The 16,536-nt window shown below is 42.1% G+C and overlaps 1 protein-coding gene across 4 annotated transcripts in view; it reads left to right on the plus strand.

Moving 5' to 3' along the window:
- kdm4b (lysine (K)-specific demethylase 4B) overlaps positions 1–16,536 on the plus strand; it is a 325,841-nt gene that overhangs the window by 277,805 nt on the left and 31,500 nt on the right. For all 4 annotated transcript variants that reach the window (XM_039767103.1, XM_039767104.1, XM_039767105.1 and 1 more), the window contains 2 exons: positions 5,485–5,540; positions 8,039–8,147. In XM_039767103.1, coding sequence (XP_039623037.1) covers positions 5,485–5,540; positions 8,039–8,147 — 165 coding nt within the window. The remainder of the gene's footprint in view (positions 1–5,484; positions 5,541–8,038; positions 8,148–16,536) is intronic.

Here is a 16,536-nt window from a genome sequence, read left to right on the forward strand (position 1 = left end):
AGTCCAGACCATTAGCCACAGAAGTCACCATTATGCCCAGTTGCAGTGGGAGTAACTGTGGACCAAGCTACCCTAATTTTTTATATCAGGGGTTTCCAACCTGTGGTGTCTACACCCCCAGGAGGTCAGTCAGTCATTATCCAACGTGCTATATCCTAACACAGGGTCACAGTACTCTGCTGGAGCCAATCCCAGGCAACGCAGGGCACAAGGCAGTAACAACTCCCGGGCAGGGCACACACCAAGCAAACACTAGGGACAATTTAGGATCACCAATGCATCTAACCTGCATGTCTTTGGACTATGGGAGGAAACCCACGCAGGCACAGGGAGAACATGCAAACTCCACGCAGGGAGGATCCGGAAAGCGAACCCAAGTCTCCTTATTGTGAGGCAGCAGCGCTACCGTACCCCACCCCAGAAGATGTGAGATGGCATTTCAAGGGACAACAAGAGGAAGGCTGCATCGTGATTCACCAAACTTGAGTGAAGTGTGTTGTCCGACTTTATCATGGTTCAATCGGTGTCTTGCTGTGTGCCATCATTTGTAGGTCATTTATTAGTTAGTGCACCTGTTCTATGATATGAAAAGTAATCAAGTATCTCACACACACAATTGTCACTTGTGAATGAGCCTCAGAAAAGCGTGCTCTCTGGAGCGTTTGTAATTTAGAATAACTTTTTCAAAGCGAATGGAATTTAGACCTTGCAGTGACCCATAGAACAGGGCTGAGGTCCAGTGTCGATTTCTGTGAAATATCACTGATTCTCAGGTTTGATTAACATTTTTGCCAAAGGGGGACTGAATTGGATGCAACACCTGCTGCTAACACTTAGCCCATCTCTCCTGCCGGCGGTCCTGGCAGTAGTGCAGCCAATTTAACTGTGCGGCACATCTGTTTTTGAACCACAGTTGCAGCTGTTATCGGGAAAGACAAAGTTTGCCAATTGTGTTTCATTTCTTAGTGGTGCGCTGGCACCCATTGCTACACAGGGTGAGGTTTCCAATACCCCAAATCCCTTGATCCTATGTTATTTCCTCGCTGCTCTCGATGAGGTCACAGGAACCCCCAGATCATCAATCGAGTATCTAAGCCTCACAGGTGACACATTTATAATATTAACTGAGATTTATACAGGTAAGTTACTCATTTTATATTTAAATTTTATGCACTCATTTAAAAGCTTGTTTTTTTTTTTTAGTTCAATTTGTTGTCCCGCAGCACTGCATGTAGTTCAAAAATTAGAAATTTGACTTCTTCATCTTCCATTTGTGATGGTACTTTCGTAGGGAGTGCGAACACATTTTCTGGGGGGTGCACTGCTTTGTAGCATCTTTTAAAATGAACCTTCGTAAAGAGTTGTATAATACATCCTTTATTTAATTGCATAAGGAGAGTGGCTTTCAACAGAAAAGGAGAGCCTTGAAGAGCGTGTGAGAGAGAGTCTGGTTATGCATGCTCTTATTTGTATGTTCTTTATATTCCTTTTATTATTGAAAAAGCACAGGATAGCAAAAACTCAAATCAGGCAAATGAAAGTGACATAACAAGCACAGTACTGTTGTACACTCCAAAGACAATACGTGAAACTCGTCACTCAGCCTTCACTTGACAAAGAAAGCTTCACAACTACAGAGACCCTTTATTGGATAAAGCAGAGGCCCAGTTTATTTACTTTAACAATTTCTTTAATGAGTCCTTGTCAAGCTCTGAAAAACAGATTCTTGTAAAAACAGGTTTTTTTTTTCATTTTCTGATAGTATAAAACATCAGGGTAGATTAGGATCTTTCAGATGAGCAAAATACAAATGGCAAGAAATGGAGAAAACGAAGGGTTGGGTGGAAACAGGCGAACCTCATTTAACTGAAAATGTAGAAAAGGTGGTTTTCACAAAATAAGTCAGCAGTTCACACCGTAGCAATACGACTCTCTGGACGCATGTCTGCCGACTAACGTATTGTGATGGTGGTGGCTCTTTTAAGATGGCTTCTTACAGGAAGAGGCCGGTTTTAGGTCGCTGGAACTGCCCGTGGTGCTGCTACTCATCCTCACACTGTCCATCACCCATTCTGGAGAGGCATTAGGTGGCAGTGCCAACCTTCAACCCAGAGTGGAATTTACCATCACACGAGCCCTGGGATTGTCTCCCAAATGCACGTGTGTGTGACAATAGTCAATGCCAGAAATAATAGTACCCCTCAAGAACAAGAGCAAAGACATTAATATCTTCTTATATAACAGTAGAATTACCAAAGCCTACGAAAAAACTCTGAGCTGGGAAAACTTTGTAGGGCGGTGGAGGGATGTGATAGCAGACAGCTTTCTGCTTATCGACACATTTAAATGGCAAAAGACGCTGGCGGAGAGGTATGAAGGGATTTAAGGTGGGACAGATTTACGGGTTTTTCGTAGGCTTTGGTAATTCTAGTGATAATACGCTACCGTGACTGTCCGTTTGTCTGTCCAGGATTTTAAATCACCTGTAGCTCGCAAACTGTTCGACCAATTGACTTGAAATTTGGTACACATATACTACGTGACCTCTACTACCCGCTGTCAGGTTGATGATTTTATTGTAGAATCAACACTTGGCATCAGGGTGTTACGGGTGCCGTTTTCGTCCCTACCACCTTCTCCGTCACTTCTCCTACCTCTTCATATCTTAAATCATTCATGAAGCAGAATTTAACACTTAAGTGCCAGCTAAAGTGAAAAATTAAGAAAAACGTACTAAGTAATTGCAACACAAACACTGACTTAATTCATTTTAATGCGAAAAGATGCCGATGGAAGAAGAGAAGAAGCAGGCCGCTAGAGTGGAGAAAAGTAGAGCTGCTCACGAAGCAGAAAGCGCATCTGCCTCTGAGCAAACGAATGCTAGATGTACAGAGGAAGAGGATGAAAACTGTGTCAAGTGTATTTGTGCAGTGCGCCGTTACTGGTAATGTAGATAATACATGTGATGATACTAATTCTCCTCAAATGTTTGAAAGCAATTGCTAATGTTGTAGCAGAAACACGCTACTCAAAGAAGGCACACAGGAAGACAGCAGAATCAAACTTATTGCGTGATGCATACATGGGCTCAAATCAAGAGAAAAGAACACCCAAGGATGGGCATACCATGTTCTTATCACAGAACCCATTACTCATCCTCATCTGACTCTCAATCATCTTGTACTTTTGGACCTGCTCATTACGCCCCCTTGGCAGGCCTTCACCATTACCTAATGCCCATCACCTTAGTCTATGTCCATCATCTGACTGAAACTTTCCAACATTACTCCTTACCCTGTGCAGGTGTCTTGTGACCTGTTTATCGATCGATTCTCACCAGCAAGCCTGAATCAGGTGGACCCAATCAAATAAATGGTTTCTTGTTGTACAAACATCCCACAAGGCTGGAGATCTAAGCAGCTGCATCTTCAAGACAATAGCTCTGTTTCTTATGAACCACACTTTCCTTGGCTTGTCATCACCGGTCCAGGGAGGCAGAGGCCTAGCCGCTGGTTAAGGCCTCAGTAACTGCATTTCCTAAAACAATGGCCTGTTTAGCCTTCCCAAAGTACACAGTGTCCTTGACTAAAGTTTTTAAGCTTAGCAGCAAGATATTGGTGGTTTGTAGCTGCAAAGAGGAAAATAAAATATTCAGATGAGGGCTTTTAAAGTTTAACCCTTACTATACTAGCGTGCATTAGTATATAATACTTATTTTCATACTAAGGCGTTTTAAACCCCCTTCCCTGTTTGCGTCGCTTGCCAGCCCCCCCATGCCTGCTTTCCGCGCCAGCCACTTCACATCTCTGCCGCCCGCGTTGTGAAGACGGAGGCTGAACGCACCCCAAGGAGACGCAGTCGCTCCTCCTAAACCCCCTCTTAAACGGTGATACAATGGGAAACAAATAGAGGTGTGTTTTTTTTTTTACCTCCTCTTTGCCATGCTATGTGTCTGCATCTCGTGCGGCACTTCGAACATTTAAAACCCTGTATAGCAGCTGTCCTACTCTTTGTCTTTTATTTCCGGTGCTGGGCCTGGTTAAATCTTTTGACACAAACTCTCATCTCACGGGACATTAGTTCTTGATATATTTTAGTTTAGAATTTAAAAATGGAATAAGAATCTGAAAATCTAACATCGCATTTAAGTTCGATAAATTCTGAAAAGAATGATACCAAACATATATATGTAGGTTTTATAATAAGCCAGATTTAAAGCATGACAAAAAACGTGACGTTTCAGAAAGTCGTTGCACTTTTAGGCTTAGGATTTTATATATAGAGAGTAGATATGCTTATAATTCGCTTTGAATATATACAAATCATCAACTTTAAGAATATTCTTTTTTACACTAATAGTTTCATTCTGTCCAAAACATACCAAATTATTGCCCCCTTGAAGAATACTAGATATAAAACCAACGGAATGTGCATCGTTGGGCAAAAAATATTACTGATGATATTTCTCTTGCCGTCTGGGAATTTTATTGATTTCTTTGGCAGTGTTTCTTAGACTATTTGTTGCAGATGTTGAGTTGCTAGTTACTGTTGTACAGGGTGGGCCAGATCTAATTATGCAGATCCAGATCGTCTGGATGACTTTGATTTATGCGGGGACGATTCCAGTTCGGTATGAAGACGATTCTTCATGTCATCAGTTTGCACACTTCTCGATGGTCTGGGATTTTTCGGGTGATTTTCTATGTAATAAACTTAATAAGTTATAGCGTGATGAAAATTGCATAATTAGATCTGGACCACCCTATATTTAATGATAATAGGTCGTGGATGGTTTTGAAAGTGGGTCATTGTGTATCGCCGCAGGTTGATTAAGCAATCTGACATTTCTCTAGCGATTACCCTCGATTTCCTCTCTCTGTGACAATTGTCCATGATTCTTCAAATGAGAAGATCCCCCTAAGGGTGTGACGATCACCCAAAATTTCACCAAGGGCAAAGATTCCCCAGGTCTGGCAGTCGTCCACAATTCTGCAAGGAGAAGCTGTGTTAATCAGCCGTTTTTCATCCAAGGATGGGGAGCCCCACAGAAAATGTGTTGTCATTTCTACATAGTGGCACTGAAATGTCTGCAAATCCCCTTAAATGAAAGTACAATGTGTGCTTTGATGATGTCTGATTTGTAATTTTAACTGTGGAGCAGAGTGGAAAATCGAGGAGAGAGAAAAAAAAAAAGATGTCTGTGCCACACATTATGGAGAGCACAGTAGTTATTGTTGTACCGTGACCACTTATGGCCACTGAGTTTGAAGGTCTTTAGCCGAGGTGGAAGGTAAGGTATGGCCTCAGCCGTACCTTTCAAATTAAATATGAGATGCTTGCCTTTCTGCCTGAGAACAGCAGCCTGTCTAGCCATAACTGTTTTATATGGCACCTTTAATGATGAATGCCCTCTCCCAAAGATGTGTCTTGAGGTAATGCACTCCTTCGTCTATTTCTATTCACTCTGTGGTTTTCCTTTTCCAGGACTGCTGCCTGTGTAACCTGAGAGGTGGAGCGCTGCAGATTACAACCGACAAAAGGTACCAATCAGTTTAGAAAATGAAATAATAATGACACGCCAAGAAAGTTAACTTGAGCCGCCTACCTGTGACACAAATCACGAACACAAAGACTCCATTTCAATTACCCCCACTGATCATCTGGACACTTTCTTCTTTCTGCAGTCCTTTTCTTTTTCTTGCTGGACATTTTCTTTTTACTGTGTTGCTCTCGATGTGGCATTGTACACTTGGCAGCATCCGGTGGAAGAGAATGGTCCACCTTGAAAAGCAGCAGGGCGCTGTCTTGGTACTTTAAATATAGCTGGTATTGTTTGACGTTTCATAATTCATTTTTTATGACTTTCCCTTCAGGTTTTTTTTTCTGCCCAGCGTGAGTTTAAAACTGTGGGGAATCTGACTGAATGTTAGATTTAGATTTCAAAACGTATTTAATAATTTTGTTAATAAATATTTTGTACCATTTTTGTTTTGCACGGGCCCTGCCGTTTTGTAAGTTATTGTTCTTTTGTCTTTGAAACCACCGAATAACCGCAGCACGTGACGGATAAAAGGTTACAATTTTCATCCAGTCTCTGTCTGAGATTATGGGTATGTGAAGAAAGATCCAAAAATTCCCAGAAATGCTAAAATAAAAAAAGTCATTATAAAATGTAATTCCCTTTCAGTCACCTGCAAAATAATCTCCTGGAAATGCAATTCTCTTACATTGAAGACTTGAAGAGTCTACAGGAAAGCATCAGGAAAAGACATCCGGAGAAGTGGCGTCAGCCATAACGGGATTTTACCCCACAAACAATGCACCACAATTGTTCTCTCTTCTGACTGACACATGCCACATCGTCAATTAAGAGTTTTTGATTAAAGGCAATGTGGTTGTGACCTAGTGTTTCCCGTAATTTCCATATCTTGCTTCCTTCAATTTCCTCTTAATTTGAAACTGAAGAGAAGAATATTTGTTACCGCGTTAGAAATACAGAAGAAACCACAGGAGGCTATAGACACGGTAACAAAAGAGGAGAGCAAGAATGGGAGAGAAGTACTGGGGCCAGTGTATTGCATATCAACGAGAAGATTTTGTTGTAAGTTTTAGAGTAAAGGTTTAGTTTAACAATTCTGGGAATTTTTCTTCCCCACCCCTCGCACTACCTAAAAGCTTTTCAGCTTAAAATTTGTATCTATTCCCTCTGGTTCCAAATTTATTAGGCCCATTTCTTGGACTGCAGTCTCAGTTTAATGTTTTGGGCTTGGCCGTCTTACCGTTTGAACTTTTGTTCTCGATCTTTTCTTATTCATTTCAACAGCATCTTTTCTCCTGATCCCTTCCTCTTTTTGCTGCTTTTTCCACCTCTTAACAGTACACCTTGGGGACATTAGGACTAGTTTTCCCTCAATCTGTAAATTTATGGGATGCCACTAATAGCTCTCCACCCAAACGTGAGACTGTTTGTCACTCTTCCTTAACATAAGGGAAGATAGTATCCCCCATACGTTTCCCCATTTTCCTAAACTTGATCCACAATCTCCTGAAGGTAGTTTTCCTTGACCTAGTCCCTCTAGCACTAAGTGGAGCCATCAGTCTCCTCATTGACTGCTTCATGTCAGTTCATCATCAAGCCCTCGCCTCACCTGCACTCCCAATCCGAGTTGACACTACACCTGACATCTTGGCCACAACTTTGTGACACAGTGTCACGGTCATTAGGTTTGTGGATACAAATTAAAGAAATTTCTGGGCGGCTGTGTTTAGCAGTTAGGGTTTACGTTTTGTTTCAGTAATTTCTTATGTCAAAAAAGACCCGCAATTCTTGGTTAGCAATGTTGATGGACTCTGTTGTTAACCATCTTGCTTTTAGTTTTCTCAGTGTTTCTTCTCAAAAGTCGCCTCCATTCCTTGTGCATTAGGCACAACAACTGCATTTGTTTTTGTCCAATCAAATCCTTTGAAGAAATAATTATTTAAAGAACTTTACCTTGTTTTTGGGTCAAGAGTTTTTTTTCCCCACAGTGCACCTCTTTCTCTTTGGTGGACAACTGCAATTTAAAAGCCTTTGTCCCATTTTATTTTGAGCCTGTGCAGGTAGTAAGCCTGCCGTTTGAGTTGGAGGCCAGGCTACCAGATATCTTTTGGTGTCAGCCCTGAGTAAAGTGCAGGTATGGCTTTTGTTTGTCGAGGTCTGCACCATTTTTGGGCTTAGTAAATGGCAGTGGGATGTGTTAGAACTGTTCACAGACACTTTTTCCAGCAAAAGCAACATCAGATTGCGGTATGGTCAGGGTCACACAGACAGTTACAGGCAAGAGCTGAACCAGTGATCTTAGGGTTTAAAGCCCAGTTCTTGAATTGTTGTAGCGTAATGCCTGTTGTAACACCTAATAATACCCAGGTGAGTCGTGGCCTCACCCACAATAACAGGAATGGAGGCTTCTCTTCTTACTTTATATGATCCATTCTCCTGTAGTCTCATCTCTAGCTCTGCCCTGCTTTAAACTTTTTTTTATTTATTTAACATTGTCAGGTGGGTACATGTCATATGTGCCATCGCTGTGCCAGAAGCCCGATTTGTGAACATCCTAGAAAGGAACCCGGTGGACATCAGTGGCATCCCAGAGCAGAGGAAGAATCTGGTAAGGACTGGCCATCTCTCTTTTATATAAAAAAAAGTTTGGGGCGATTCGTGACTTTCATAGAGACACACTTGCACGTCCTGCGAGACAAAGAGTAGATGACAAAGCAGAACATCGTGAAGATTTCAAAAACGTTGGTGAGGTACAGATGCAGAGCAGGTTAGAGATAATGAAAGTACGAAAATTCGAAAGTCTCCAAAAATTGATAGTGAAGGTCGCATTAGCGCAAACAAACGAAAATTATTACTAGGTGAGATAACGGAACAGCAAAAAGAGATTGAATATATTGTTCCGATTTAAACTTTAAGTCGGAGACTTGTAGATCATCTAATTCGTGTTGCCATCAGGAACAAGTAGTGTTTCTTCCCAATGAAGAGGCGTATCCGCGAGAAATATAAGATTTTTTGTTTGGTGAAAGTGAAATCCACATACGCTGTCATGTCAGGCTTGGGTCACAGAGCTGCACAGATACACAGGAGATTTGAGAGACAGAAATGTTCTTCAGACACTTCAAACAAACGTAGGTCTCTTTCTAGAGTGAGTTGAGCTCCGTGTGTAGTCAGAGGGGACAGTTTCATCTCTCAATTAACACTAGAATTCTAGTGTTAAAAGAATAGAAAATCTTCCTCTTATACAGGCTTTTAAATGTTCAGATCACACGGCACGGCAGCAGCAGCAAGCCAGCAGCTGATTGAGCAAAGAGGAGGTAAAAAAAAACTATTTGTTTCCCATTGTATCACCGTTTAAGTTTGGGTTTCCGAGGAGTGACCGCATCTCCTTGGGATGCATTCAGCCCCCCTCTTCACAACGTGAGCGGCAGAGACACAGGCGGGCGGGGGTTGGGGTTTTGGTAAGCAAAGTCAGCACGGGGCAAAGCCCCCTAGTTATTTCTTAAGAACGGGAGGTGGGAGGAGCATTTAAAGAAACAAGATATACTTGCTAAACACTAAACCAGGTATCATAATATTAATAAAACTTACATACTGTGACGTGTGTGTCACTGTCTTACACCCCCAAACTTGGAGACTGAGTCACAATCTTTAGAATGATCAGCTTTATTAACAACCTCAAACAGGAGCAGCAGGCATTTTTATTGAGATGGGAGCTACCACTCTATAACACTCAAACACAGCAAGCAAGCAGTGACTTCATTAGTAATTCCTCCTCGACTCCCTTCTTCAGTCCAGGTACTGATAATCCTCCTCCTCGGGTTGATCCCGCGGCTGTGTGTCCGGGATTGGGATTGGATTGTCCTGAAAGAGTGGGGACAAAGAGAAAGTGGGCCAGGTCATTGCCCGATTTAAAATACCCGCCCACCACACGCCCCCCCCTCCAACCCGTATCGCCAATCAGTCTTTGGCCAACGTACGCTTTGTGCAGAGAGCTGTGAGCGAACTTCTTGTTGTGGTGATGAGTGTTCTATGACCAATGAACGTTCTACTGTGTGACGGGGCCATGAACGCGCTGTTGAAGCAGGACGCGTAGAGCCGTGGGGTTGTGTACACGTCACAATACGAATATAAAAAATACTTCAGATAACAATCAAAAAGGAAAATAAACAGCGATTATTTAGATCGCCTATGGATGTTACTTTGCTGAGGTTTTGAACCACGTAATTGAATAGGCATTGCACACACGCATTGCATTTACGCTAAGAACTTTAAATGTGTCTTTAGCAGACCAATACAAATTTGATTACTTTTTCCCATGTAAAATGTAAATCAGTATCTTAGAAGTTCCTTTGTAGGTAGTTTGAACTCTGTAGGTTCATATGAGTTTTGTACACTTTATAAATCAAAAGGGTAAAGAGAGAGAGAGAGAGGTCGGCAGCATGTTCTGATCACGTCGTGTTGCTGCGCCCACCACACAACAAACCATCTGGATTGAGATCCAAGTGCAGCCATGCAATAAATGACACCTCAGCACCACACTGAAGAGTGTTGAGGTTTTTTGACAGTGACGGCAGTGCCAATCCTCTCACCAACCCCCAAGTTTTCCCTACAAGTTAGAGGACCTGCTTGCAGGGCTAGATGCAGATTAACATCATACCCAGAACGGAACAATTGCAGGTTAAGGACCTTGCTCAAACGCCCAACGGAGTAGAGTCGTTTTACAGGATTCGAATTGGCAACCCTCCGATTACCGGTGCAAATCCTTAGCCTCAGAGCTACCACTCAGCCTAAAAGGTAAAGGTACTTTGAAAATAACGCGATAACCGCAACAGAAAGCAGCTGACACAATACAACACCTTTGCGATGGCTTATGGGTACTTTGAACACGAACAGCGCAGTGCTGTCCCATTAGTCTGCTTGAAGCCAAAGTCAAATGAACATGGATGCTCTGCTTCGGAATTGCACTTTCGTTAGACAACACGCCGTAGTGAGATTTCTTTGCGCCGAGTGATTGAAACCTGCTGAAATTCACAGAAAGATGTTGGCTCAGTACAGGAGGGAAAACATTGTGATCCCATGGAAAGTTTATGAATGAGAAGTTTAACTGGCGAAGGTCGATCTGACCAACATTGAGCACGCAAACCCACACTGACTTGGCGAATGCCTTGATCAGAGAAGACAAACGGACTTCATTGTCTACTGCTGCAGCATAAATGATTCATAAGTTTCAAATTGCATGCTATTATGACTAAATGTTTTCACCACTTTGTATACATGGAGGCGCGTCCGTATTAGTGCATTCCATGCGCAGCACGTACCAGCAGCGCACCGGGGCCATACCTCTCTCTCTGATGTCATTTTCACCATTTCAGAGACAAGTATAATAAGGTACAATGTATTTTACTTTTATTTAATGTTTGTAATGTCTTAATGTATTAAACTTTAGCATAGGTATGTGTTGTGACCACTAGGGGGTGCCACTGTGCCTCAAGAACATCTCCACAGCACACAGGTAAAGATATTTATTAGTCAAAGACACCTTAAGAGGCTGTAAAGTCAGTCCAACACCGTACCATATTCATTCTTCTCCGTCTTCTTCCAGTCCTCCTTGCTAAGTGTGGTCCACTGCCTCCCGGCTCAGAGTTGCATATATGAGGCAGAGTGGCTTCTTTTATTTAAGATCAGGGAGTATTTCTGTTGCCACAGAACTGCATGCCTTCTGGGCCACATTGAAGCTGCACAAAGCAGGAAGGTTCTGTTCCCACCATCCCTTGGTGGCACCCAATGACCCCTATGGGGTCACCCTTCCACACTATAATACTCAGGCAACCCTGTGGGTGCCCAAATAGGGAACAAGCTGGAGACGCATCACACTGAAGGATGAATTATTCCCAATACCCAACCTTCCCCAGGCCATCTATTACTTTGTTCATCCTGACTGTTATAGGAATTGAGGATCATCCCAGCCAGGTTGCCCCTTCACTTCTGTGCTCCTTCCATTGCGGCCTCCCATCCAGGTAGGGGGGTCATCTTCAATCCCTGCCCTTCCTGTCTGGCACTTATAGTATGTAATTGAAAAATGACTTATGTATAAGGATCGCTACTATCCACGATTTCGAGCATCCAGAGTAGGTCTTTGAACGTAAAACCAGCGGATACGAGGTGACTGCTGTCATTTCTACGAACCTCTTAGGTGTTCGACTGTACATTTTTTATCGTGACTAAGTCAGTATTGAAAGAAAGAGAGAGAGAGAAAAAGAAAAAAAGTTTTTACACAGTCAGTTTTGCAATGAGATATTGTGTTTGCCAAGCAGAACTTTTTCTTTTCCTGCAGCAAATTAAACTTTTGGTTTGCCGGCCAACTGTCAGTGGTAAATCATCACGTAGGCAATGAAATGGGAATAACATCAACATGGCCGCATGCAAGTTTCCCTCACGAAAGTGACACATTCAGAAACAGAGAATTTGTAACCAGCCACCCGGCAAATGTTTATTAATTAAAGGGCAAGCTCCACTGACTATTCAACATTTACTTTTTTTCCCCTGATGTTTTCTTTCAAAATCCAATATTTCATTAAATGTCTAAGAGACGTAACAATCTTTAACAGCCCTATTTGTCGTGCCCCTCTTCCATCGTTTGGACTTTATTTCTTGCTTTTGCTTTTTTTCTACATTGTACTATGTTTTTTAATGCTTATTGCTTGCTATGAAAATCGATTCAAGACTGTGATCATTATTGAAGGCACCTTCCTATTAGAACATTAGAAAGATTTACACGAGAACAGGCGATTCAGCTCAATAAAGCTTGCCAATTCTATCCATTTAATTCTTCCAAAATAACATCAAGTCAATTGTTTAATGTCCCTAAAGTTTTGCTGTCTAACACATCACTTGGTCACTTATTCCATGTGTCTGTGGTCCTCTGTGTGGAGAAAGACATCCTGATGTTTGTGTGAAATTCATCCTTATCAAGTTTCAGACAGTACAGTTAAGAAGCCTAACAAAACGTCAGGTTATATAGCGCCTTGACATGTGGAGTACAAGTCACAGGAGGTTCTGCTCATGCTTTATAACACCCTGGTGAGGCCTTATCTGGAGTCCCGTGTGCAGTTGTGGTCTCCAGACTACAAAAAGGACATAACAGCACAAGAGAAGGTCCAGAGAAGAGCAACCAGGCTGATTCAGGGCTACAGGGGATGAGTTATGAGGAAAGATTTAAAGAGCTGAGCCTTTTAATCATTTAATGTCAGTAAATGTAAAGAATTACACATAAGAAGTAAAAATGTGAGGACTGAATGCACAATGGTGGTCAGAAAATCGAGAGTCCACCTTATGAGAAGGATTTAGGAGTCATTGTGGACGCTAAGCTGTCGACTTCCAGACAGTGTTCAGAAGCCACCCAGTTTTGGTCTCCAGGCTACAAAAAGGACATAGCAGCACAAGAAAAGGTCCAGAGAAGAGCGACTGGGCTGATTCAGGGCTACAGAGGATGAGTTAGCAGGAAAGATAAAAAGAGCTGAGCATTTACAGTTTAAACAAAAGGAGAATAAGAGGGAATATGAGTGAGGTGTTTAAAATTTTAAAGGGAATCAGTCCAGTGGATTGAAACGGTGACTTTAAAGTAAGTTCATCAAGGACAGGGGAACACAGTTGGAAATTTTTCAAAGGTTAATTTCTCACAAACATTAGAAAGTTTTTTTTTCATATTGAGAACTGTAGTCACGTGAAACAAATGACCAGGTAGTGTGGTAGACAGCAGGACTTTAGGGACCTTCAAAACTCAACTTGGTATTATTTTGGAAGGACTAAGGGAATAGGACTGGTCAGCTTTGTTGGACTAAATGACCTGATCTTATCTTATGTGGTTATGTTTTAATTAACATTGGTTTTACGAGTCCCACACTAAATGGTTTACAGGTGCATCTCAATAAATTAGAATATCATCGAAAAGTTAACTTATTTCAGTAATGCAATTCAGAAAGTGAAACGTGTATATTATATAGATTCATTACACACAGAGTGATATATTTTAAGCATTTATTTCTTTTTATTTTGCTGATTATGGCCTGCAGGTAATGAAAACTCTCAGCAAGTTAGAATATTACATAAGACCAATAAACAAAATTATTTTTAATACAGAAATGTTGGCCTACTGAAAGTCTGTCCATGTACGCACTCAATACTTGGTCGGGGCTCCTTTGGCATGAATGACTGCATCAATGTGGCGTGGCATGGAGGCAATCAGCCTGTGGCCCTGCTGAGATGTTATGGAAGCCCAGGATGCTTTGATAGTGGCCTTCAGCTCGTCTGTATTGTTGGGTCTGGTGTCTCTTATCTTCCTCTTGACAATGCCCCATAGATTCTTTATATGGTTTAGGTCAGGCGAGTTTGCTGGCCAGTCATGCACAGTGATACAGACCATGGCCATTAAATCAGGTATTGGTATTTTTGGCAGTGTGAGCAGGTGCCAAGTCCTGCTGGAAAATGAAATCAGCATCTCCATAAAGCTTGTCAGCAGAGGGAAGCATGAAGTGCTCTCAAATTTCATGTTAGATGTCTGACTGTGCTGACTTTGACTTGATTAAACACAGTGGACTAACACCAACAGATGACATGACATGGCTCCCCAAATCATCACTGACTCTGGAATCCTCACAGGTGGCGCAGTGGTAGTGCTGCTGCTTTGTAGTAAGGAGACTGTGGAAGATTGTGGGTTTTTTTCCCGGTTCCTCCCTGTGTGGATAGCACTTTGAGTACTGAGAAAAGTGCTATATAAATGTAATGAGCTATTAATTATTATTAATTATTAACTTCACACTGGACCTCAATCAACTTGGATTCTGTGCCTCTCCACTCTTCCTCCAGACTCTGAGACCTTTGATTTCCAAATAAAATGCAAAATTGACTTTCATCTGAAAAGAGGACTTTGGACCACAGAGCAACAGTCCAGTCCGTTTTCTCCTTAGCCCAGGTAAGACACTTCTGACGTTGTCTCTGGTTCAGGAGTGGCCTGACACAAGGAATGCTGTGACAGTTGTAGCCCACGTCTTGGATACGTCTGTGTATGGTGGCTCCACTCCACAGTCCACTCCTTGGGAATCTCCCCAAATTCTTCACAATCCTCTCAAGGCTGCGTTTCTCCCTGTTGGTTGTGCACCTTTTTTCAACTTTCCATTGATACGCTCAGATACAGCCAGCTTCTTTGGCAATGGCCTTTTGTGGCTTCCCCTCCTTGTGGAGGGTCTCAGTGACTGTCCTCTGGAAAACCAGCAGTCTTATTGTGTGGCCTACTGAACCAGACTGAGAGACCATTTTAAGGCTCAGGACCCCTTTGCAGGTGTTTTGGGTTAATTAGCTGAGTGGAGTGGGACACCAGGAGTCTACAATATTGAACTTTTTCACAATATTCTAATTTTCTGCGATACTGAATTTTGGATTTTCATTAGTTATAGGCCATACTCAGCAAAATGAAAAGAAATAAACGCTTGAAATATATCACTCTTGTTTGTAATGAATCTATATAATGTATGAGTTTCACGTTTTGAATTGAATTACTGAAATAAAGTAACTTTTTCAATGATATTCTAATTTTTTGAGATGCACCTGTATAAAGGGGACATCTACATTGCAGTTGTCATTCTAACAAATGACGCGTCACAAACAATTGCAGTAATGATAATGCATTTTATTACTAGAAATGTTTGTGATGTACCGTCTGTTGGAATGATCTATGCCATGTATGTTATACTACATGCATTACAAAATACATTCCAGTAGATGGTGCACTGAAAACATTAACAACGATTACACAGATTTCAGTCCATTTTAGATGGGTAGCACAGCTAATTTAAAATTACATGTGCAACACAGTGAAGTCTGAATACGTTCAGAGTCCCCTGTATGTCAGTGTGCCACTCAGTGGACTGGTGGCCCATCTTTTTTTTTTTTTTTGTGTGCTGCCAGAATATGCTTTGATGTCTAAGGAGCTTTGAATTAAAACAAGTGGGCTGGATGGATGGAGGCTCAGTAAAGCCCTTTATGCTCCTGCTCGCTCAGCACATTGTCACCACCTCCCTCTAATTGGGACTGTGAAGACCCTATGCTTCCACAATCCTGCGAGGGAGGTTATAGTTTTATGTGTGTCTCTTGAGCTGCAACTCCAAAGCCCTGTCCTCAGAATCTGTCACCGGGGCCTCATCGGTGGCCATGTGGCATCAATCACTGGCACTGCAGAGACAAGAACCTCATGAATCTGATTAAAATGAAAGCCCCTGCTTCTCTCATATGTGAATGAGTTTTTAATTTATATTCCAGTTTGCAGACGAGATGAATGGGGGAAGGGACAATGTAGCCCCTCCCCCCAGGGCAGCGCTGCAGAATTGAAAGGAGAAGAAAAGGCTATTTGCATGGCATGCTGATTGATGGTATAGCACCAGGCCACAATCGGGTAAATTATTTACGACATGGAAACGTAAAATAATTAGATGCCACATCTCGCACTGGCAAACAAATTACACAGAGCTTCAAGCGGCAGACAAGCAATTTCTTTCTTGCTGATCCCTTGAACCGGCTTCCTGTGTTCTGTTCTGTCTGTGTTGGTTAGCAGAAAGGAAGTGTGTCCTTTCAAGAGCATTTCTCCCCAAAAGACATGAAAAGAAGCCCCTGTTAGACCTCATCCACAACCTTAAACCCCATTCATCATCATCTTTGTTCTTCAGTGGACAGCAAGTCTGTCCAGGTGGCACAGTGGAGGTCACCTTGTTTGGTTTTACTCAATTCTCTGTTTGGAGCCCGGTCACTGTGCCATATCTTTAAAAGAAGAATAAATGAAGCCAGCCCCAGCAACTTATTTGCAGTGTCTTGTGAAAGTATTCGTCCTCCTCGGTGTTTGTCCTGTCGCGTTACAACCAGAAATACAAATGGATTTTTGGGAGGTTAGTAGCATTTGATTGACACAACATGCCTGCCACTTTAAAAGTGCAAAACGTTTTTGATTA

This window comes from Polypterus senegalus, chromosome 10 (genome assembly GCF_016835505.1).
Source record: "Polypterus senegalus isolate Bchr_013 chromosome 10, ASM1683550v1, whole genome shotgun sequence".
Taxonomy (NCBI): domain Eukaryota; kingdom Metazoa; phylum Chordata; class Cladistia; order Polypteriformes; family Polypteridae; genus Polypterus; species Polypterus senegalus.